The sequence below is a fragment of the Nannospalax galili genome, unplaced genomic scaffold (genome assembly GCF_000622305.1).
Source record: "Nannospalax galili isolate Female #2095 unplaced genomic scaffold, S.galili_v1.0 scaffold113, whole genome shotgun sequence".
Lineage (NCBI taxonomy): Eukaryota > Metazoa > Chordata > Mammalia > Rodentia > Spalacidae > Nannospalax > Nannospalax galili.
This window is the reverse complement of record NW_008335444.1, coordinates 5,715,077-5,739,419: the sequence shown is the minus strand read 5'-3', so window position 1 is coordinate 5,739,419 and position 24,343 is coordinate 5,715,077. Positions and strand designations below refer to the sequence as shown.

The 24,343-nt window shown below is 42.2% G+C and overlaps 1 protein-coding gene across 6 annotated transcripts in view; it reads right to left on the bottom strand.

Annotated features, from left to right (window-relative positions):
* Ppp1r12b (protein phosphatase 1 regulatory subunit 12B) overlaps positions 1–24,343 on the bottom strand; it is a 264,563-nt gene that overhangs the window by 8,314 nt on the left and 231,906 nt on the right. For 3 of the 6 annotated variants that reach the window (XM_029562176.1, XM_008830322.2, XM_017797455.2), the window contains 5 exons: positions 21,997–22,013; positions 16,837–16,981; positions 15,505–15,609; positions 12,559–12,612; positions 10,801–10,851 (listed from right to left, as the gene is read on the bottom strand). In XM_029562176.1, coding sequence (XP_029418036.1) covers positions 10,801–10,851; positions 12,559–12,612; positions 15,505–15,609; positions 16,837–16,981; positions 21,997–22,013 — 372 coding nt within the window. Of the gene's footprint in view, positions 1–5,965; positions 6,182–10,800; positions 10,852–12,558; positions 12,613–15,504; positions 15,610–16,836; positions 16,982–21,996; positions 22,014–24,343 lie in introns of those variants that run through there. The other 3 variants (XM_017797452.2, XM_017797453.2, XM_029562177.1) reach the window with 3 other exon arrangements.

Genomic DNA, 24,343 nt, shown 5'->3' with positions numbered 1-24,343 from the left:
AATGAGGGAACAGTCTTCCATAACTAGTCCAGGGAACCCGGCTAGTTAAATGACAATGATGAACTTATACCCACATGTGCCCAAGTCCAAAGACCATTCCTTCATTACAGGTGGGGATGGAAAATTGTTCTAGTTTCTTTCTCCATTGCTGTGACAAAATACTCTGACCAAAACCAACTAGGAGAGGAAAGGGTTTATTTTATATTACATCTCCTGGGTCACTGTTCATCAGGGAGCCCAAGGTAGGAACTCAAGGCAGAAATGGTGGAAGCAGGAGCTGGAGCACAGGCCATGGAGGAATGCTGCTTACTGGTTTGCTCCCCTGGCCCCTGCTCAGTCTGCTTTCTTATGCAACACAGGCCCACCTGCCCAGGGGTAGCACCACCCACAGTGGGCTAGGTCCTCCTACATCACTCAGCCATCAAGATGCTCCAAAGACACTGCCACAGGCTAGTCCTATGGAGGCAATTCCCCAATTGAGGCTCCTTCAATCCAGGTGTGTAAAGTTGACACTGAAGCTATCCAGCACAATTGACCCCTTGTCAACTTGACACACAAACACATCACTATTAAACCATAACCTTTCCAATTCTTATTCCCAATATATGATGTTAGTATCAATATCAAAACATAAGACAGTACAACCTGAAAAGCCCCACAGTCCTTCAGTCTCTTTTAAAAGTCTCTTAACTGGGGGCTCCTGTCAAATCCAAAACAAGAACTCGTATTTCAAAGGGAAGAATCGGCCACACCTAAGCAAAACCAAGTCCAGCAAAGTAGCTCAAGGCTGGACCTCTGGGATTCACTCACAATCTTCTGGGCTCCAAAGGGTTCTGGAAGCTCCACTTCTCTGACTCTGCCGTCCACAGCACACTCAGCTCGTCTCACAGACCCAGGCCAGCTCCATTCCACAACCTACTGCTGTCCTTGGTGGTTGTCCCACGGTCCTGGCATCTCCAAAAAGCTGGGGTCTCCACTGAAACTGAGGCTACAGGTTCACCAATGGCCTCTTCTTGCCTCTTGGGGTGCAAAGCCTCAGATTCTCTCCATGACCCCTTCAATCCTGGGGTCACTGCAACTAAAGCTGCACCTTTACCTATGGCCTTTCCTGCTGCCAAGCCTCAGTTGTTCTCTGTGACCCCTTCACATTTTCAACACCAGAACCATGCAGGAAACTCTTACACATTAACAAGTCCTGCTTTCAACTAGAGATGGAGGCTCAGGTCCCCTCTCAACCACAGCTTCTGTGTGGAGACCGAGGAAATGCTTCCCAGAGGATTTCACCACCGTGATGCTGGTCTCTTGTTACTTACAGCTGATTTTTCAGCCCCAGCTAACCAGCATCAATTGTCTCAGCAAAGCTAAGGTTTTTACTTCAGGTTCTGGTCTCTTCTTCTTTTAATTTTCTTTTTTAAAATTATTTTTATTTTGGCCGGGTGTGGTGGTACATGCCTTTAATCCCAGCACTCGGGAGGCAGAGGCAGGTGGATCTCTGTGAGTTCAAGGCCAGCCTGGTCTACATAGTGAGTTCCAGGACAGCTGGGGCTACAGGGAGACCCTGTCTCAAAAAGGCCCCACAAAAATTATTTTTATTTTATGTGTATGCGTGTATTGCCTGAATATAAGTGCACCCATGTTGTGTGATGCCTGTGGAGGACAGAGAGGCTGTTGGATCCCCTGGAACTGGAGTTACAAATTGTTAGCCGCCATGTGGGTGCTGGGATTCAAACCCAGGTCTTCTGCAAGAACAGCCAATGTTCTTAACCACTGACCCATCTCTCCAGTCCTCTGGTCTCTTCTTAATCACTGCTGATTCTTCAGCCCCAGCTGACCAGAACCCACAGATTCTCAATTCAAAACATCACACAGACAGCACTGATAGTCTCTGCTTCCCTTAGAAGCTTCACAAGCCAGGCCTCCATTGTTCACAACTCTTTCAGCATAAGTGTTCCAAGCTCTACAGAAATAAACTCTGAGCCCTCAATGACTTTTCCAGCCCAAAGTTCCAAAGGTTTCCACAATCCTCCTACAAACACCAAGGTCAGGTCTGTCACAGTGATACTCCACTTCTGGTATGAATTTCTGTTCTAGTTTCTTTCTCCATTGCTGTGAGAAAATTCTCTGACCAAAACCAACTTGGGGAGGAAAGGGTTTACTCAGCTTACATCTCCTGGGTCACAGTTCATCAGGGAGTCCAAGGTAGGAACCCAGGGCAGAAACCTGGAGGCAGGAGCTGGAGCACAGACCATGGAGGAATGCTGCTTACTAGCTAGCTCCCTTGGCCCCTGCTCAGGCTGCTTTCTTATCCAACACAGGCCTACTTGCCCAGGGGTGGCACCACCCACATTACTCAACCCCCACATTACTCAACAATCAAGAAGATGCCCCATAGACATGGCCACAGGCCAGTCCTATGGAGGCAATTCCCCAACTGAGACTCCCTCAACCTAGGTGTGTCAAGCTGACACTAAAGCTATCCAGCACAAAAATGAAGCCTAAAAACTGTAGTAGCCCAGAAACAAATTCAGGCATCACCACCATCATTAATCATATTGCTTCAGGCAAATTACTTTTCTGCATGTCCATGTTTGTATCTATAAAAGAACTCTGCCCTATTCCCTACAAAGTAGGCCTCTGGGAGGCTGACAAGGTTAGCAGATGTGGTAGTACTGGTGTCTGTAATGGGCTTGGCAATACAGAGGACCCCTACAACCACTTTGTAGTTTTCCTATGAACATGGGAAGGCAAACTTAGTAAGACTTTGATCTAGAAAACAGCAAAGGAAAGTTTTTGTCTTTTGACCCTCTCTTTTCCTCCAAACTCAATTGAGGTAGCTCTGACTGGCCTCTTTCATGCCTCTGTCCTGTAGGGGCCTTGCCTATTAGAACTAAGTGCCATTTGCCCAGGGTAACTTCAGGATGTTTCTCTTTGCCAATGCTCCACCCTGGGGCCTGCAGCCTGGGTGGGATTCCACAGGTGTGAAGACACTGTGGCAATGGATGGCATCCCATTGCTTACCAGCTCCCAAATCAGGACGAGCTGCTTTTTGTTAAAGGTACAGTTTGTTGAATTCTGGTGTTTAGCTTTGTTTCAACATTAAGAACGCAATTCTTTGAGAAAAAAAGTTGGACAAGGCAATTTCACAGCTGCAACATCTTAAGGGAATGTCAAAAAGTGCCAGTGGAATGTAGCAATCAGGGAAGGCGAGCATATAAACTTCACTCTCAAAGAAAGGGGGAAGGGAGTGGTGTTATCTGACATTAACTGCTTGCTAATGGAGGACTAAATAAGAACACATGTGAAGGTCTATAGGCATGAGGCTTAACAGTATCACTTCAACTAGACTTCAGTTCTTATTTCCAGGTTACCAGTTTGATGTTAAGATACTTCAGACAAATGAAATTAAGTGCATGTTTTGTCAAGTATTACTTCTTATAGCCTATGATGAGGAGTGTGCTGAAGAGGGACATGGGGTCTTGAAGCTTCAGAGAGCCAGGGCAAAGCAGGCAGTGGGTGGGAGGGTCTCTGAGCTACACAGAAGTGGGAAGGGAGGCTTCCTTTCTCTACTGGAAGTGCTGGCCTACACTAAGAGCTAGAATGAGGATTTTCTAGGGGACTATTCAAAAGTGTCAGGGGAAGGGGCAAAATCTCTTCACTCTATTGACAGTTTGGTTTCATTATCCCAACTTTCCTGCTAGTAGGAGTCAGTTGACAAGCTTTCTCTGTCAAGGTCCACACTAAGTTCCTTAGAGTCTGCAGGCCACACTGTCTTTGCTGAGACTACTCATTCTGTAGCTGTGGCCTAGCAGCTGCAGACACATTGACACAGAAACTAAAGAGGATGGTAATAAAAAACTTCCAATAAAAATTTCTGGATGTTGAAACCTGAATTCTATGTTGAAACCTGAATTCTATGTAAGTTTCATGTGTCCTGAAATATTCTTTTGACTTCCTGACTACTGATGTGGCTCAGGAGCATATGTGTGAGTCAGAGTTTGCTATGTGTATCACTATAGGTCATGTGCCAGGCAATGGCATTCTTCAAATTGTAGTAGGTAAATGCTCTTTGGAAACTTACCTTTTATGGGAAGTCAGAGTGCTGAGAGGGAACAGTGCTGTCTGTCCCCTTCTGTTGCAATGCTGGGGCACATCAGAGTTGCTCAACAGATTTTTCCTATATTGTTAAGACTGTATGCCTAACAAATGGCTAAAACTGTGCCATATATGCAGATGGCTTATATCACAGTGGTGAAGAGTACAGATGGTGGAACCTGATGGTGTTTGAATTTTTGTTTAACCATTAACTCTGACCTTGGGCTAATTTCTTAATTTGTGATTATTTATTTATTTATCTAATTTATTTTGAGGAGGGTCTCCCTACATGTAGCCCCAGCTAGCCTGGAACTTGTTATGTAGACCAGGTTGGCCTCTGCCTCCCAAGTGCTGAGATTAAAGGCACCAGCTTTCAATTTGTTTTTTAACATGTATACAATGGTTCTGAGGAGTCAATGAGAAAAAGCACATAAAGCACTCAGCACAGGCCTTAATAAATGACAACTGTCATGGTGATTAACCACCGAAAGGCTGAGATCTAATTTTGCTCCATATCTTATACTGTCTTGCAACAAAAAGGGAAACCAAAAATAACAAGGACATCTTTTAGGGTCTCCAACTTTTGGAGAGAGAGAGAGAGAGAGAGAGAGAGAGAGAGAGAGAGAGAGTGTGTGTGTGTGTGTGTGTGTGTGTATGCCCACATGCACACAAGAGATTGAACCAAGGGTCCTGTGTATGCTAAGCACAAGCTCCACCACAGAGCTTGGACTTACTGCTGCTCACTGCCAGGCCATGGCAGCACATCCCTTTTCATTTTCTTTCTGCCTGTGGTAGCAGGATTAGCTCAGCCCTTACAGTAATTCAGGTGCCTTGGTTCTAGTGGGTATTGGTTGCCAGCTACTGACCCTGAAGGCAAAAGCAGAAAAAATAACAGGCCCCAGTAAAGACTAATTAGACTGTTGCTGAAAATTAAAAACTCATTTCAGGGCAGTGGTGACCCCATCACACTATCTTGGGATGGGAAAATAAACTGCCTGTGACTTGTCTTTCAGATTCATAGCCAGGGGAAGGTTTCAGTTGCCAAACACATTTTTTTGTTGTTGTTCTCAGTTGAAAATAAATTCCTGCTTTCTGCTCCACTGACTGCCATCTCCTTTGCAAAGCTGAACCCATGAGGGAGGGTCTCTTTTATACAGGCTATGTTCTGCCTCAAGGCCCACACACTCAGAGCAGAAGAGATGCATCTCTAGGGTCAGGAGATTTATGGCCAGACCTGCAGGAGGAGGCAAAGAATGCTTCTCTAATTCTGCTCCAATGTGGAAAGGAGGGTGTTTTTAAAAGCTGCTAGCAGAGGTTGAGCTGGGGACACTCTGGCTTTTAGGCACACACACACACACACGCACGCACGCATGCACGCACGCACACACGCGCGTGCACACCAGGGGAGCTTTAGAAAAATGCTGATACCTGGGTCTCAATCTAAATAATAGATCATTTAGAATGGGTCTAGACATCCCAGTTGGATGGAAAATGTAGTCAGGTTCGAGAATCCTTGCCCTTGGTTACTCCAAGCATAGGGTACTAAATTGGTGCAAAAGATCAGGATACATCTGGGTTGCTGTTGGCTGAGAAAGCTTTCTCTTTCCACCAAAGAAATGTGTGTGCAGGTATGTACACAGGCAAAGACACACATACTTGTATATTTATGTGTAGTTGATTAAGCAAATCCATATTTAGTCTAAAGTAAAAGTAATGTAGTGATCTTACCAAAGACACTGCTCATCCGGAGGAGTTTCCCAACTGCCACCCTTGACCTGGGTTTTTAGGACCTCAGTCCTGGCTCTTTCCATCTCCAGATAACCAAGTTTTACAGATACCTGCACACAGAGGCTCTGATGGAGGGGATGAGCACAGGGCCTCTGGGACCAATAAGAAAAGTAAACCTGCCTTGAGTGGTGGAGGAGGGAAGTAAGGTGGAGAGGAAGGGCAAGAGCTAGAGCTCCTGGGTGTCCGAGGACTCGATGGACTCCGAGAGTCTGGCCACCACTCGGGTCAGGGCCCTGTTTTCGGCCTGAAGTTGCTCGTTCATCTGCTTCAAGGTTTGAATCTGTTTTAGCTGGTGAAGGTTCTGCAGAGAGTGAGACATGGAGAGGACAGACAAGACAGAGACAAGACAGACCAGAGGAGAAAAAAGTAGGACAAAGAAACTGCATGATTTTCTGTTTTTGTTTTTAGTTTGCATGCAAGAAGGGAAATGAAAAAGGCAGTAGTAATGAAAGCAAATTGTGCAGGGAGCAGGTGAACAGAGAATGCCAGGAAGGGGAGAGCTGTGCTTGTGATTCTTGGCTAAGGCTTAAGTATCTGAGTCCGCTATCTGAACATAACCACCAGGCTCTCAAAAATCACATGTGGATCACTTTTGAGAATGAAAGCCCACAGTATGGTCTGCAGCTTTCTGAACCAAATTCACATGGCTGAGCCCTAGCCTTAGGGACCCTCTTTGATCATTATTGGGACTGAAGCTGAGGAACTAGGGACTCCAACTGCTGCCCTTTTCTCTCTTCCCTCATCTTGCCCCTACTGACCTCCTACTCCTGTTTTCTTTCTAGATTCTTCTCTTACTACATTTATTATTTTTTATTTTATGTATATGAGTGCATTGCCTGCACGTGTGTAAGTGCACCCATGTCATGCAATGCCAGGGGAGGTCAGAAGAAGATGTTGGATCCCTCGTAACTGAGGTTATTAGCTGCCATGTGGGTGCTGGGAATTGAACCCAGGTCTTCTGTAAGAGCAATCTGTGCTCTTAACTGTTAAGCCATCTCTCCCGCCTCATTGTTTATTTATTTTTATTTATTTATTCTTTTGTTTTTGAAACATGGTCTCCCTGTAGCCCCAGTTGGCCTGGATCTCGCTAGGTAAACCAGGCTGGTGTTGAACCCACAGAGATCCGCCTGCCTCTGCCTCCTGAGTGCTGGGTATTAAAGGCATGCGCCACCATGAGAGGGGTCTTTTATTTATTAAGTGCTTTCTACAGAGAGCATGTACTGTTTAGAAGAGTGACATGACGTATACCCAAATAATAACTGTCAGCTCACTGGACAGTCTCAACCAATTTTTAAGATGCTTTATGAACCTGTCCAGCTTTCCTAGACAGCATAGAGCTTATCCAGAGTCCTGGAACTGCCAGTCTGCCTCTGACCTGCTATATATGATTATATGTATTACTAAGTTCACAGCTAACTATGCTCTCTCTCTGCCCTGGTTCATGTCAAGACTGGGAGCTACTAAAAGGTGTTCACAAACAGACTTATACTCTGGAAATTATAAATGCACAGAAGTAGAGAAATCATAAATGCCCAGTGATGATGGAAGTGGCTAGATCAATGTGGTAGTCTAGTCCCAACCATCTGTCAGTGTTGCAAATGAATAGGATAACCAGTGCAGACAGTCTTTGCAATATTCAATATTTCCTAAGGGATTTGAAGATTTCTGTAAAGTTATTACAACTCAGGCATGGCTACTCACAAGGCCTAAGTGAGCCTTTGTACCAATCTTCAAACTGAGACTATCAGCTCTTTTGAAAGAGGGAAATGATTTTGTTATGCAAATGAGGTTTTTTGATAAGCATGGACCATCCAGTGGGTTATAATGATAACAAAGGGTTCCAGGTATTAGAGAGAAGTCTCTCAAACCACACAATGGGAAAGGATAGAAATGAAAGCTACAGTCTGGGAGTGAACCAGAAATGAAAGGTAGCATGAGGGGGAAGAAACAAACAGTAAAAAGGAAAGCTAAGCAGAGACAGACAGCTGAATAGCTCTTTGCCCAAAGAAGAAGAATGACTACCTTGGAAAAAGGTAGGGCAGCCACATATTTTTATGGTGCCACCAAAGGGTAAACTGGGCCATCCTCTAACCACTGTAAGCATCTTGGCCATGTAGGGAACAGAGGAGGAAGATCATGGAACAACAAGAGGAAGAGTTTAAAGTCAAAGGCAGGGATCAAAGTTTAAGAACCATGGAAAGCCCCTGGCTTACACCCTTCATTGGTGTTGACATTTCTCAAAGCTTTCAACATACTCACTATTGTTATATCAAGTGATCTTTGCCTCCCAAGGGATATTACAGCCATGAACTATGAAAGTGACTCAGTCTAACGTGTGAGTACAGGCAACTCTAGGTGGAAGAATTTGGAAGTTATCTGCAGGATGAAGAGAAGCAGGAAATAATATGGTAGAATGATCTGTAGGAAGCAATCTTGGAAACAAGCATGGCAAGGAGATGAAAAGGAAAGCAGGGCATGGAGCAAGGCCGGAAAGGGCAGAGCGCAGGGCGGGGCTGACTAGTGGTATTTCCAGGGTAAGCAGGGTAGAACTCCTAGAACACATTTACAAGGGACTGCCTGCTGGGCCCCTCTCATGCAAGGACCCAGGATAGGAAGGGAGACAGTCTAAGCAAGGAGGCTGATGCTGAATAGAGGATGCAGCAAAAGTAATCAGTTTGGATATGCACATCCCAAAACCAAGTGCAGATCCACATTGACATGCACACCTGTCATAATTCTACTCCAATCCAGGATCTGGGTGGAGTTTCTACTGGAGTAAATTTACAAATACTTACCTTTCCAGGCAAAGGCCACAAGCTATTTCCCAACTACAGAACCCACATACATCCAGCAGAGCCCCTCTCATGGTTCCCATTTCACCTGCCTTTGTGTTTTATTTGCCAGCATCAGGAAAACAGGCAGTGATGTCACTTTTGTTCTTGAGTGCCTATTGTGCCTTCAACCCCATAGATAGCGCTCTATTTATTGACTGCTCTAAGAAAGACTGAGCACCTGCATAACCTGAATATGCACAAACACAGAGACCAGCTGGTCCCAAAGTCTAACAGGTTTGACAAGATTTCCCAGATTTGAAAACCTGTACTTTCACTGGCTACTTCATATACAAATATTTTAGTCACTAATCCTTAGAAAAGTTGGTCATCATAAATGATAGCCTGGATGAGACTTGGAGAGCTAAATATTTCCTTCAGCTCCTTTAGTTTAGCTGCAGCAATTTCATAACATTTATATCTGTGTTTTTGAAGTTTTTGCCTTCAAAGAAGGTACAGACAAACCTAGCAGTGATGTGACTAGAAGGTTCAGATGCTTCTCCCCCCTGTAGGGGGAGCTAGACAAGTTGTAAGCTTGGAATATGCTCGGTCTTAAGCAGATGTTTAGGGGCTGTAGAGTTGCAGATATTTTTTTCCTCCATAATGGAGACTGAGTGATAAGGTGGATTTTTTTTAACTAAACAAAATCTCAAAACAGCTTACCTATTGGTTTGGGGGCCAGTCATGATATAGCTCCATTTGATTTAAACAACTGATTTTTATAGTTGCTGGCAAATGACTTCTGAATAGAGAGTAAGCACTTCCATGTGTTATAATCTCTACTGAGAAAAGAAAGGAACTCATGGCCTAGTTTAAAAAAAATCACAGCTTGAAAGATAAGGACACAGAGACACATGTAAACCTACTTCAATCCAAAGTATTGAGAACAACTTAGAACATGGAAGAGCTTCTCTACTTGCTAGTTCAGAATGGAAACAGAAATAAGACCTCAAGTTCCTCCCTTTCGGCCACTTTAAAGTCTTTGGGGGCCTGTGTGAATGGGACAAAGAGTCACACAACTGGTGGGCACAGCCTGGCTATGGGTTTCAGGGCACTCACAGAGGCACTCAACAGAGCTTTAGCCTTGTTTACATGTTCCAGATCAGCATTTAGGCCCTTTCCTTTCCCCACTCCCCTTTAAGACAGGGTCTCAAGTAGCTCAGGTTGGCCTTGAACTTTCTATGTAGGCAAGGATGACCTTGAACTCCTGATCCTCCTGCCTCCACCTCCTAAATGCTGGGATTACAGGTGTGCACCACTATGCTTGCTTTATTCAGTGTTGGGGATCAAACTCAAGAAAGAACTAAGTGACTGTGGCCATATGGCATGATGCACTGAAGGGATCAGCTGCTCCAAAATCATAGGTAAGTGTCTACCCTGACCAGCCCTATGTCCCTTCCAGCTCCCCATCTGCCTCTCTCATAGCACTGGAATGACACTCGAAACTGCAAAAATGGCACTGTCCATTCAAGTAGCTAATGGAAATGATGGTCACTGTTGGCTATGATGAGGAAAAGAGAAAAGCAGTGAGTTCTTGAGTAGGTCATCTGGTGGTGTGAGCTAGCGAGTGACACGAACTCTGGAATACTGCAGAGGAAATCCTGAGCGAGAAGTAAATGTGTGAATAAATTTCCATATTGCTGCAGAATGACTCAGTCTGTGCTCTTCTTGCAAGAGTTGTATGGAGAAGAAAAGGCCTGTGGCCATTTCCTGGCTTCATTGAGCGCTCAGTGGAGGCTCTGCTGAGTAAGAGAACTTGTCCTTGCCCTTTTTATCCAGTCATGTGAGGGAGAAGCCACTGCTAAGAAAACCTTAACGTTCAACATGGATTTGCCTCCAGCCTACCACAAATCTCCCCATAAATCAGAGTCAGATGCGCCTCGAAGGCCTTTGAGGTGGCCACAGTGTATGCAGCATAAACTGACAGCGCCTAAGAAATGGCCAAGAGGTTATCTCCTCTTAACATATCTCTTCTTGAGGGTACTCAGTTTACAGTAACATTTAGAGAGGGCAAGACTAGGCTCAAATATCTAGTCTTGGCAGGCATTCAGAAAACAGGCACAAAGGGACAAAGACAATCTCTTCATACCTTCATCTCTTCCTCCATTTCTGACATTTTCCGCTCTAGGGCTCGCCTCTCCTGTTTAGAAACAACAAGCTTGTTGAATAGATAATGGACTTAGAAGCAATCCCCGTACTGCCTCCCACCTGCCACATTCAGTAACTTCATGTTCCAAGGGTCTGCCTACTGACTTGGGCAAAACTTTCTCAGATATGCATGCTCTCTGCCCCTACCCCCTGGGATGGAGCTATTTCACTGATAAAAGTCCTAGTATACAAGTCTTCTATCAGAAAACTACAAGATATAGAGGGAAGCAACTTACTAAAAGGCAAATGATCAGGACACTGGGAGCTTTGCAAGTTGAAATTTTCAAATGACTGCAAATATCTAGGACCCTTGCTGTCTAGTAACAAAAAAACATTATTATCTTCAGTACTCCTCCTCTTAAGTTCCTCGGAAACTGCCTCTCTCATGATGGGGAGCAGATGGTGAATAGGGAAGTAGATATCATTGTCTGCCAGCCCCTCCCCCCATTTCTCTCTCCCAGCAAGTAACTCTTAATTCACCTCCAGCACAATGAGGAACCTTTGATTAGATGAGATACCAAGGAGGATTGGCTATAGGCCAAGGTAATGAAATACCAAACTTAGCTACTTTCCAAATTAAACAGACTACAAGAGAGATGGGAACACACTATATCCCTAGTGTCAAATCAAAGTTAGATACATCAATAAATCTAATTTAGTTTTTCCAATCCAAGAATGCCAAATCCCAGAAAAACATCTGAGTCAAGACTAGGTCAGGTTCTGACAAGAACTCCTTCAGCTTGAGTGAATAAAAGACTTGGGGCTGGAGAGACGGCTCAGTGGTTAAGAACACTGGCTGCTCTTGAAGAGGACCCAGGTTCGGTTTGAGTTTGGTTCCCAGTACCTGCATGGCAGCTAACAACCGTCTGTAACTTCAGTTCCAGGGGATTTGACATGACACAGGGACACTTACACACATGTAGGTAATACAGTAATACACATAAAATAAAAATAATAAATAAAATATTTTAAAGACTGACATTCAGGTCTTAAATCCTAGGACCTAAATCAATGGCAAAGGGTCTTGATAAAAAGCTTCCTTTCTTTTTAAAAATTTATTTATTGTTGTGTATGTGAGGTTGGGGATGTGTGTAACACAGCATGTGTGTGGAGGTCAGAGGACAACTTAAGGGAACCGGTTCTCTCCTTCCACCATGGGTTCTAGCGATTGAACTCAGATTGTCAGGCTTGTGTAGCAAGAGCTTCTTTTGAGACAGGGTTTTGTTATCTAGCCCTGTCTGGCCTGGAACTTGCTATATAATACAGGCTGACCTTGAACTTATGGCAATCTTCCTCCCTCTGCTTCCTAAATATGGAGATTACAGGCATGTGAAATCATACCCAGCTGAAAGCTTCCTTTCTGTCCAAGGTCATGGAAAGGGCAAAAAGTCCATAGGGGTGTGTGTGTGTGTATGTGTGTGTGTGTGTGTATGTGTGTGTGTTTTGAACCAAAATATCTTACAGCTCTGTATATGGCTCCTTCCTATCCTAAAACTGGTAACCAACTAAGTGAGGAAACCAAAAAGACTAGCAATCAAATTACAGTCCAGATAAAAAGAAGAATTCATCATCAAGCTGGAATGGAATGTGGCAGAACTCCCGCCTTCTTAAGATGAACTTTTTCCATTGGCATGAACCACAAAGTTAAAAAAGGTCAGAAAGAAGAGTAAAGCAGGCAGCCAAGGAGAGATGTGCATACCCGTTTCTCCATCTCCAGCACTGATGACCGGTCAGAGGTCTTCTCTTGTTTCTGCTGTGCAAAAAGAAGAAAACTACTTGTTACTCAAGTTGTTTCAGTTTTGCTCAGGTTTTACCACCAGACATCCAGAAAGAGTTGGAAGTGCTTGGCTTTTCCTTTAGCAGGGATCTTGGCAAACAGATTGTGACAGATCACTAAGCACAGCACTATCATTCAGTACAGTTTGCAGGATTCCCACTGGCTAGCAGAGGGCAGGAATAGCCCCTAAAGCCCAAGATATGACATATGTACAGACATTACACACACCTGAATCCCACCTTCCCTCTCCCTCTAGACTACCAACTTCTAATACCAATTTCCCTCTTAGCACCATCCCCCTCCTCTCTTCTGTCACAACCCAGAGGAAATGAAAAACAGCTTTTCTTCCTTAAAAGGCTAAAGAGCCCTGATCTTGAATGTCTTAAGTCACAGGGCACTCTTGTTAACAATCCTTTTCCCCTGCCACTTCTGTTCTGGGCACCGAGTCCTGTCTAGAGCAGTGGGCTTTAGGTGTGATAGTCTTCTTGGGAGCCCATCCATGGCACCTGCCCCTTCTAACAGGGCAATTCCACTTTTATCTGTTGTTTTAAATCTGTTAAGGCAAGATTTAATTTTAATAAAGGATTTACAATGTATATTTTAGAACATCTTTGACTTTCAATTTAAATTCTTCACGGGGGTAAAAATATTTGGTCACTAAACATAAGAAGAATAATTTCAGGTAAATGCCCTGCCTTAAACAGAGGAATGTACAGGAACCTCTAAAGTCTCTTTTGGTCTTAGTATTTTAGGACTGGTCAGAATTTCATATATTCAATAGACATTCGGTAAAGGAGGATTATTTTTACTTTGCCTAGAATGATGCCCAGACATCATTTAATAAACATAACAATTATGATGGTCTTCTTGCACAGGTTTCCTCCCTCCTTCCCTCTTTTCTTTCCTTTCTTTCACTTCTAAATTAAGGAGTAGCTAAAACTAACTATGAAGCTTGGAATTCTGGCTCTTATCCTAGATGTTCACCTTCTGTTCTGAAGGTCACTGCTGTCTGCCTTTATGCTACATCTACTGAGAAGCAGAAAGGGAGAAATGTATTAGTAGACCTTCTAGTTTGTTCATATCTTCCCATGTCCTTCTTTCCTAAGTTTGAGAAGCTGGAAGATTTTACTATTTTCAAAGTTCAGAATACAAAGAACTAGATTTTTCTGTTTGCTTGTTTAGTTTTAAATTATAACTCCCTTAGAGTTTGACTTGACCTTTTATGTAAAAATGCTGCATGAGTCCATGTGGTAACTGTCTCCAAACAGATGCGTGAGGCTGACAGGCCCTCCCTTCATGGTCCTACCAAACAATTCCATTTTTGGTAAATAGAGACTTGGTTTGCAGCACTACCATTTCTTCTGAGCTTCAAATACCTTGTATTTGGGAAATTTAAGTATATTCCAACATACCCAGCAAAGTAGTTGGCTGCCAGTTATACTATTCCCCAGTGACTGGGAAAGGCTGATATAATTTCTAATGCTCTGTGTGTGTGTCACTGTCCACAGCCTGTTAGTTTGCTGTGCTATGAAGCACAGGCTGGTGGAAAAGCAAGAACCTCAAGGGGTCAATAGATAACTGTCAGGAGCTCTGTCATTCTTCTTAGAACTGCTTCTTAATTTTCTATAAAACAGCACTGTAATATACTATGGGAACCAGTATAAGGTCTGTATTTATTATTAACCTCTACCTATCCATGGCACTGTTCAGAAGAAAAATCAGTCTTGAATACCTTCTGAGGGCCCTCTGTGAACAAGACATTTTACCTAGCTCAGTGATATGGAGGGGGAAAGTGACCATAAAACTTATTTAGGACACTCCCTACCTTATGGAAGAGTTATAATTGCATTGCAAGTTTTTCTTTAGATTTAGAGACTTATTTTTCTTGTTCCACAAAACCATTTTAAGCCTAGTTGTTATCTGTTGTAGGTCTCAAACTTCCAGTAAGAGCCCTATGCTTGGTTTCTGTCATCCTCTTTTCTCCCTTGCTCATTCCATGCCAGAGGGGCTGCAACATGCTCAGATGGTACTCAGTCCCACTCTCCCCCACTACACCTCATGTGTTTGGGACTATATGACCCTAAAATCTAGTCTTTGCTTTGGGATTGTAATGTATCACCAGATTAAGTAGCTACCTCTAGTTTTCATTCATACAGAGTCGTTTTTGTCTCAGTTAAGCTTTTGAAATTTGTAGTTCCCAGGTATTCTAGGAGAGTAACAATTCAGTAAGTTTCCTGTTAACTCTACAATATCCAAAGACAGGCCACTATAGCTTTCAGCTGCAGGCCTTGTTGTATTGGTGATGAGGTCTTTCCTCTAGGACCTTCTCAAGTGCTAACTACATCACGCCTGGCAGTGACAGGAAGTGCTTTATCTGGTCTTTCTTTGACTAGTTCCTTACCCCTAGGCTAGAGGAGAGACTTATACTTGAGGATGGACTCTTTCCTTTGGGGCCTAATCTGTTACCACCTCTGTGTTTCTGGGTCCCATTTGGAGCCCTCTGCACTTGGCCATGCTTGTTCTTCTCCATGCGGTGAGGTGCAGAGAAAATGAAGTGAAACATGATAGGACAGGACAGGAGGAACTAACACTGACCTTGTACTGACCTGACATAGTTTTGTAGTAAGAAATGTGTAGGCAGTATTAATTACTAGCATTCAAGATGGTTACAAGATGTTCACTCAACTATCAGTTTCCAATTGTAAGCTAAACAGTTATTGAAGCTTAAAACCTTAAAACTCTAAAATTAGAATCTACAAAGCTTCTGACTGGCTCTGAGGGAGTCCCATTTTGACTATCTCACATTCTATCCAGCTTGTCCTCTCATATTTGCCCCTGTTGCCCCAGCTCTGTTCTTCCTTTTCTTACCTGGGCTATCTTTTCAAGCTTGGATTTTATATCTGCTAGCTCTAGCTGGGCCTCCTGAAGTTTTGTTTTCAGCTTTTGGTTTTCGGTCAGGGCACTCTCATAGAGCTGTGAAGGGAAAACAGATCAGGTCACTGGCTCCCAGAAGAACTCACAGTTTCATGTGGTAAGAATGCTTGGGGCTCGCTGCTCCAAGTTACCATGATGAGCTGGGTGGAGAAGAGGAAGGCAGTCTGAGGGAGGGCCATTGCTCTTGGGCTTCTTGAAGGCATGGTCCCAGTGCTGAACACAAAGGGACGAGTGATGCTCTAGTGCAACGTTAATCTCTGGGAGAAAAAGCTTATCATCCATTTTTTTCTCATAGGGTCTTCACATTGCTCAAAAGTGTGGCATCCATATAAAAATTTTTTTTTCTGGAACCAGCACATTGTGGTTTTTTTTTTTCGGTCAAGTTCTGCTTAACAAAATCATCAACAAAGAAAAATTTTCTTAACCCAAAGTTTTTCCTGGTATTTCAAGCACCTGAAAGGGAGAGTTTTCAGAGTCCAAGGAGCAAGAACCAAAAGAAATAGACTATAAAATGACTTAAATCCCCTTGAAGTCCAGAGAGCTATATGATAACTTTTTTTTTTTGTCCTTTTGAGACAGGGTCTTCCTGTAGCCCCAGCTGTCCTGGAATTCACTATGTAGACCAGGCTGGCCTTGAATTCACAGAAATCCGCCTGCCTCTGCCTCTCAAGTGCTGGGACTACAGGCATGTGCCACCACACCCAGCTGATAATGACTTTTTATAAACTAACATCAAGATGTATTTAGTTAATATTCACAGGACCTCATTCAAAGTACATGTTTCTTTTTTTTCTTTTTATTTTATGTGTATGAGGGTTATGCCTGCATGTGTGTTAAGTGTAGCCATGTCATACAGTGTCCATAGAGGACAGAAGATGGTGTCCATTGTTAGCTACCATGTGGGTGCTGGAATTTGAACCCAGGTCTTCGGCAAGAACAGCCAGTGCTCTTAACCGCTGAGCCATTTCTCCAGCCCCATAGCACATATTTCTTAAGAATACATGTAGCAAATACTTCTCATTGGCTCAGGGAGACTGAAATATACTTTTTACTCTTCTGATAACTGTCTATTTCTTACTTTTCTCTACACCTCCAAATATTTGACTCTAGGCATATACTTACTGCAATAAAAACAATATACAAACGGTCTTTATTTAGTGGGTAGAGAGGTGAAGTAAACCAAGACATCTGCAAGGAATCATTGTTACTTAAATACTTTTTTGTATGTTGCAAACCAAGAACAGGAAAAATGAAAAAAGATCCTACTTTTTTATAATCCCTGTTGCTGTCTTCTTCCACCCGGCTGGTTAGGCTGGCTAGACGGGCCTCCCGGGCCTCCCGACGAGCTCTTGCTGAGGCTCGGTCACTGTAAGAATCACTGCTTGTAGGGTTACTGCCTCCTGATTCCAATCTATGAGATAATGTGAAAGATAAAAAGTTAGTTTTAAGAACAAAGTGTGTGTGCGCGTGTGTGTAAAACTTAAGGATACCCTGTGCCTTTTCTAAGAAGTATTTAAGAACCCTTCCTTGAATCTCTGAGCCAGCATTCTCAGATCTCACGGTTACACTGCATGAGTGAGTGTGCACATGAGCAAGAGTGCAACTTGGGGAGAGAGACTATCATTTGCCAAGACTGGAGCTCACTTGAAAAACTGGTGGTTTGGAACCATGTGCTGACTTAAATCTTAGAGCTTTTCAAATTAATTTTGAGTTGAACATCTTCCCTAAAAAGTGTGCTTTTAACAAAGTTTCTTGGGTTTGAATGGTTCTTGGAAAAAATGATTACAGTGAGCTGTCAATGAATCAGAAACACATGGGCTTGAAGAGCAAGCTGGAGGGTGAATGGAGGAGAAACAGCAACCATGGCATGACACCTACGCTTTTTTGGTGCACAATAGGTTTGCTGGAGTCTCAATTAGCCCCAAGCAGCCCATTTTCAAGTCTCGTTTGCAGCATCACAGTTGTGCAACCTGTACCTGATGTTTCTGTTGTAGCTACTGGCAAAGCTGGAGGAGCTGAGTAAGTATTAGAAGAGGTAGAGGAGCAGTAACAGAGAGGGCAGAGCAAAGCGTTTGCTCCAAAGGAAGCCAGTGGCCACTTTTCTCTTGGAGATGCCAGGACCCATGTTCTTGCCCTCCCAACTCCCTGTTAATAAAAATCTATGTAATAAATTTTTTTCTGATTATAAAAGCAACATGTTAAGGGCCAGGCGTGGTGGCACGTGCCTTTAATCCCAGCACCTGGGAGGCAGAGGCAGGCAGATCTCTGTGAGTTCAAGGCCAGCCTGGTCTACATAGTGAGCTCCAGGACAGCTGGGACTACAGGGAGACCCTGTCTCAAAAAGACCAAAAACAAAACAAAACAAAACAAAACAAAACAAAACAAAAACAAAAACCCAAAAGCGGTATGTTAAGTAATACCAAAGTATCTACTCCATAATCTTGTCCTAGAAATAATTACTATTAATGGTTTATTTCATATACTTTTGGGATGTCAAATACACAAATATGTTAAAAATATACATTTCTATAGATAAAATCAGGTAATACCTATGTTGTCTAACTTCTCTTCCCTATATTGATTACCATGATTGTGTGAACATCTTACCATGTAAGTAAAAAAAATATTTGCCTCATTTAGAGATGACTTCACAGTTCATTCTATGATTGTATGATAATTTAACTCAACTTCAGTTGATAGACACATATTATTTCAAAAATTTTAGCTACTATTATCAAAACTAAAATGCAGTCTTATCTATAAATCTTGGTACAGGTGGCTGATTTTCTTTCTTTTTTTGGTTTATTTTCTGTCTGAGACAGGACCTCAAACTTGCTATGTAGCTGAGGATGTTCTTGAACTCCTGATCTTCTCACCTCTACCTCCCAAGTGCTGAGATTATAGGTGCATGCCACTGCCATCACTGACTCAACTGTCCAATTACTTTCTTAGAACAAATTTTAGAAATGTAACTTCTTGTTCAGTCAAGAGCTACATCAGTTTAAATGCTGATTTATTACTATTAACCCTTTCCAATTGTTCTAGTTTGTTTTCTGTTGCTATGATAAACACCAAGACCAAAAGTAACTTGGGGAGAAAAAGGTTTATTTTAGCTTACAGGTTCTAGTCTGTCATTGAGGGAAGCCAAGGCAGGAGCTTGAAGCAGAAACCAAGAGAGGCTCACTGTTTACTGGCTTGCTCCCAGGCTCACTACAGCTCCCTTTCTTAAACAGCCCAGGCCGGCCAGCCCAGGGATGGCACTCCCTAGTGGGCTGGGCCCTCCTATATCAATTAGCAATCAAGAAAATGCCCCTCCAGATATGTCCATAGGCCAGTGTGATGGAGGTTCCTTCTTCCCAGGTGTGTCAAACTGACAACCAAGATTAGCCATCATACCAACTTAACATGGGGATATACTATTCTCTCTCATTTCTTTTTTTTAGGTCTTTTTGAGACAGGGTCTCCCTGTAGCCCCAGCTGTCCTGGAACTCACTATGTAGACCAGACTGGCTTGAACTCACAGAGATCTGCCTGCTTCTCCCTCCCAAGTGCTAGGACTACAGGCATGTGCCACCAAGCCCGGTGATACACTATTCTTTAAAAAAGTTTTTTTTTTTTTAATTTATTTTTATTTTGTGTTTTGTCTGTATGTAAGTTGTGTGCCTGTGTATGCAATGCCCACAGAGACCAGAAGAGGGCATTACATCCCCTGGAATGGGAGTTACAGATGGTTGTTGGTTGCCTGTTGGTGCAGGCGACCCTGAGGACCTAAGCCATCTCTCCACCCCAGGATATACTATTTCTGCTGTATAGTATTCCTATTGTATAGCACTGTAAATCATTAGGGAGCTTGAATGTCTTTGGTTATTCATCTTCTTGTTTCTAAATTGCTAGTTTTGGGTTTTGTTTACTAGGGTAATTACCTTCCTCTTTTTTTCCATGCTGGATGACTCTTACCCAGCAGGCCTTTTACAACTGCTTAATATAATTCACAAACATTTTTTTCTCATTTCACCTTTTGTCTGTTTATAGTAACTTTTAAAGCATCAATATTCTTTCACTTCTTTTTATTTTAGTTTTTTGAGAGAGGGCCTCACATAGCCCAAGCCTGCCTAGAATTTGTTATGTAGCCAAGTCTGGCTTCAAACTCCTGATTCTTTTGAACTTCAGCCTCGCAAATGCTGGGATTACAGGTGTGCTACCATGCCTAGCTATTTATAGTATATTTTAATATTAAAAATTGTAAATTATATGTAATTAAACTTGTAAGTTCATAATTTTTACAGTGTTTGGGAAGGTGTTTCCTATACAAAGATTATAAAATACTGCCTTGTGCTATTTTTACAGAAAGGGCCTTTCTTTTTTATTAAAAATATGACATTTAAAATAATTTCTGTTGGATTTTTAGTATGGAATGAGATGTATCTTCCTAGAAGGAAAAAAAAAAAAACCACAAAAAAACCAGAACCCCAAACCAGCCAATTTTCTCAATCATTGATTGAACAATTTAAAATTTTTTATTTATTATTTTTATTTGTTCATGTATATGCGTATATTGCCTGCATGTAGATAAATGCACCCGTGTTGTGCAATGCCCGCGGAAGACAGAAGAGGCTACTGGATCCCCTGGAACTGGAGTTGTTAGCTGCCATTTGGGTGCTGGGATTCGAACCCTGGTCTCTGGCAAGAACAGCCAGTGTTCTTAACTGCTGAGCCATCTCTCCAGCCCCTTATACCATGAAATGGAAATGCATGTTATGCACATGACTTTGGTGCTATGGACTGTGATCCATCAATCCCTTTGTCTGTTTATTTATTTGTGGGTGTGCTCATTTAGAGGTCAAAGGACAACTTGACTGATTGGTTTTCTGGACAGCAAACACCTTTATCTGCTGAGCCATCGCACCAGTCACTTTCCTTATTCCTGAACTGGTACCTCAGTGTTTTAATCACTTCAACTTTAGAGAATATTTTGAAGTCTATAGGGATAGTATCCTTTCACAAATGGCCATTGTAACACAACTGAGTTCTCTGAAGATTAACTAAGCAAAACACCACTCTGCCATTTTGCAAAGCTAAGTAATTTTATAAAAATTATCTATTCTTGGCTGGTACCTGGTGAGAGGGCAGAGGAAGAATATATATATATATGTATATATTAATAAGATATAAGTAGCTTAATTACCAAATTGTAAGACCAATTTTCTCTGTGTCATCCCATAACTACATCTGCTCCCACTAATCTCTTAATTTGTCCATTACAGGAATTGTAAAAAAGGAGAGATTCAAATATTCATTTCCAAAGTTGCTATTATTATTTTCTTCTTTAGGAAGATAAGTTTTATAATCTTAGATACTATGTAGAAAATTAGCACCATCCAAACTGGTATCCATCATCATCATCATCATCATCAATTGGTTTGCAAAACAGGCCTTTAGTTAATTTAATAAGCTATTTATTAGGTACTATTTAGGTACAACATATAGTGTTGAATTCACTATACAGTGACATCTCCTTTCCTCTCAATCTCAACTCAGGGTTCCACTATGTAGTAAGGCCTCCCTGAATCAGTAGATTTGGTTAACTGTCTCTTCCCTATACTCATAATATATCTGCCCAGACCTCTTTGAAAAAAATATTTTTATTTATTTTTATTTTATGTGTATGAGTGTACTGCCTGAATGTATGTAAGTGTACCCATGTAGTACACTGCCCACAGAGGTTCAGAATAGGGTGTTGGATTCCCCTGGAACTGGAGCCATGAATGGTTGTTAGCCACCATATGGGTGCTGGGAACCAAACTTGGGTCCTCTGCAAAAGCAGCCAGCGCTGTTAACTGCTGGGCCATCTCTCCAGCCCCTACGCCCATATTTCTAAATGGCATTTTCTTTCTTTTTTTTTTTTTTAATTAAAAAAAAAAATTTTTTTTTTTTGGTCTTTTTGAGACAGGGTCTCCCTGTAGCCCCAGCTGTCCTGGAACTCACTATGTAGATCAGGCTGGCCTTGAACTCACAGAGATCTGCCTGCCTCTCCCTCCCAAGTGCTGAGATTAAAGGCGTGCGCCACCATGGCTGGCCTAAATGGCATTTTCTAAATGTGACTCCAGTGGTTTGTAAGCTAAGAGCAAGTAAGAGGAGTGCCTTGTTCATGTTGCTTTCCTAGCGCCAAACATAGTGCTGAGTACTGGTGCTATAGGAAGGTTAATCTGGTTGAAGTACACAAAGTGAATTGGAAAGAAGAGAATTTGGTGGCAGAAGATGAGTCGAAAGCTGTTCCCTTATATCGGGTAAGAGATAATAAGTCTGAATTACTGTGGTGACCATAGAAATGAAAAGGAAGGATATTAAGAAGATTACTAAACTAAATTAAGCTAGACATACATTCACTCAAAAGTATTAAGCATGCGTATAAAACAGAGTTCTTACCTAGAAAGTCTTTCATGCTAGAGAAAGGAGACAAAAACAAAAAGGAAAAAGAAAATAGCATTAGCAAGGGACTGTTTTTTTATTTCCATTCATAAATGTACTTTTCAAATCAGATGTCGCTTCACAGTGGAGACAGGAGGTATGATTTTAAGGACAGCAATTCAATTGATTGCACAAAAGGCCACTTAGCTCTGACTCATACTTCAGTGTATAAGTATTCCATGACTCACCAGACTTGAGGCTTTGGAGACAGCATCCTTTTAAACAGAAGTCAGCAAAATATCAAACAATCCACCCCTGCCCTGACTAGACAGGTAAGTGTGTGCTGCAGGACTGATGGTCACTGACTTTCCATGTGACACTGGGCCACTCTGAGGGCAATATTCATCCTATTAATTTCCTTCCCCTCAAGCCTTCCCTGAGTAAATATTGCATTTAATAAATATTAACACTCAGGGCAGTTTCTGGCTTTCTCCCAGTTCCACAGGGAGGGTGGAAGACTGAGGGAGTTAGGGAAGGAGGCAGAAAGTTCCAACCTAGTGCCTAGATGCTGGCAAAAAAACTGAAAGAACAACAAAATATTTTAGGATCTTAGAAGAAAGCAATTTCATAAAGGCAAATTATAAGGTTGGTCCTTGTAAACAAAGCAACAACAAAAAGTGACTATGTCCGCATTTTTCAGAAACCATAGGTGACCCTTACCCTCCTATCCTTTCCTTTAAAAAAAGAACTTGGGCAAACAAGCATTTAATTAATTTAAATGTATTTACTTCTTCTTTTGAGATGTTAAAAGAGTAACAAACCTTGAAGGACAGACAAGAGAAGAAAGAAGAGAAACAGGGTTGGTAATATACAAAATGGAGTGAACCCTTAGACTACTCAATGGCACTGCCATGTTAAAGCACTAACCAAGCCCCAGAAGTTCCAGGAAACGTGACAGCTTGATATTTCATACCATAAAGTTAACCAGGGCAGGATGTGTGGTATCATAGTACATCTCAAAGGTGGCTTCCTCCCCATGGAATTCCTCAAGTCAGGAGTTACACTCCGAACTATCACATGCACTTTTTCAAAATGCACACGTCCTAACATAACTCTTGAGCATTCTTTCAGTGGTTCTATAGTGGCACCTTCTTAACTATATCTTTAACAAGTTCCCAAGTGATAGCATGGGGTAGCTCTAGTTAAGTACCACTGGACTAAACATACATTTAAAAAAATGACATTATTTATTTGTGTATGTGCATGTATGTGTTTGTGTGTGTGTTTGCCATGACACAGGTGTCCAGGTCAGAGGACAACTTGGAGGAGTTTGATTCTAGGGACTGAAATCAGGTCATGAGACTTGGCAGCAAGTGCTTTTATGCACTGAGCCATCTCACCAATTCCTAAACATACATTTTAAACACAGAGAAAGGTCCTATTTGAGATAAAGGAACCACTTAGAAAAGTCTGTGGTATATTTATAATATTCTCATAGACTTATGTTGTTCTTTGAGAATTCTGAAATTTAGAAATCTGGAATTAAGACAATTTTAGATATTTTTCTTGTTCTATTATTTATATATTTATATCTTCCTTTTTTTTTTTTTTTTTTGGTCTTTTTTGAGACAGGGTCTCCCTGTAGCCCCAGCTGTCCTGAAACTCACTATGTAGACCAGGCTGGCCGCGAACTCACAGAGATCCACCTGCCTCTGCCTCCTGAGTGCTGGGATTAAAGACATGCGCCCCCATGCCCGGCTATATCTTCCTTTTTAATGAGTCACCTCTGTAGCCCAGCCTATCACTGACCATCAACATTAGCTAAGATTTTTATCTTCTTACTTGTAGCATTAAAAACAACAACCTCCCCTACCCGCCCCCCCGCAACCAACCAACCAACCAACCAACCAACAATAGGGCTCAATAGGTAAAGGCACTTGCTCTCAAGCCTGACAATCTGACTTTGATCCCTAGAACTGGCACCGTGGCTTTCTCATAACATCAGCGTTACAGATTGGATGAATTAAAATCCACTGCCCAGGAAAATGGTAAATCATGACCTGTCAAATACACGTGAATAACTGAGAATAAATTTCACACCAGCAAATGTCAAGAGACAGTTGTACTTAACAGCCCACAGTGTTCAGAGCCTTGTAGGGGAGGCACAGGGGAAGCCTAACTAGTTGCATGATAAGCCCAAAGAGCACTGTGAACATACTTAATGAGCTTGTATGGAGCACTGTAGGGAAAACATGAGAACCATGTGTTGTAAGGATAAGCAGTTAACTCCTTGGCTCCATTAAGAAGTTTCCAGAAAGTAATGAGTACTCTGAAGACATTGGAGGAATACATAGATACACTCATT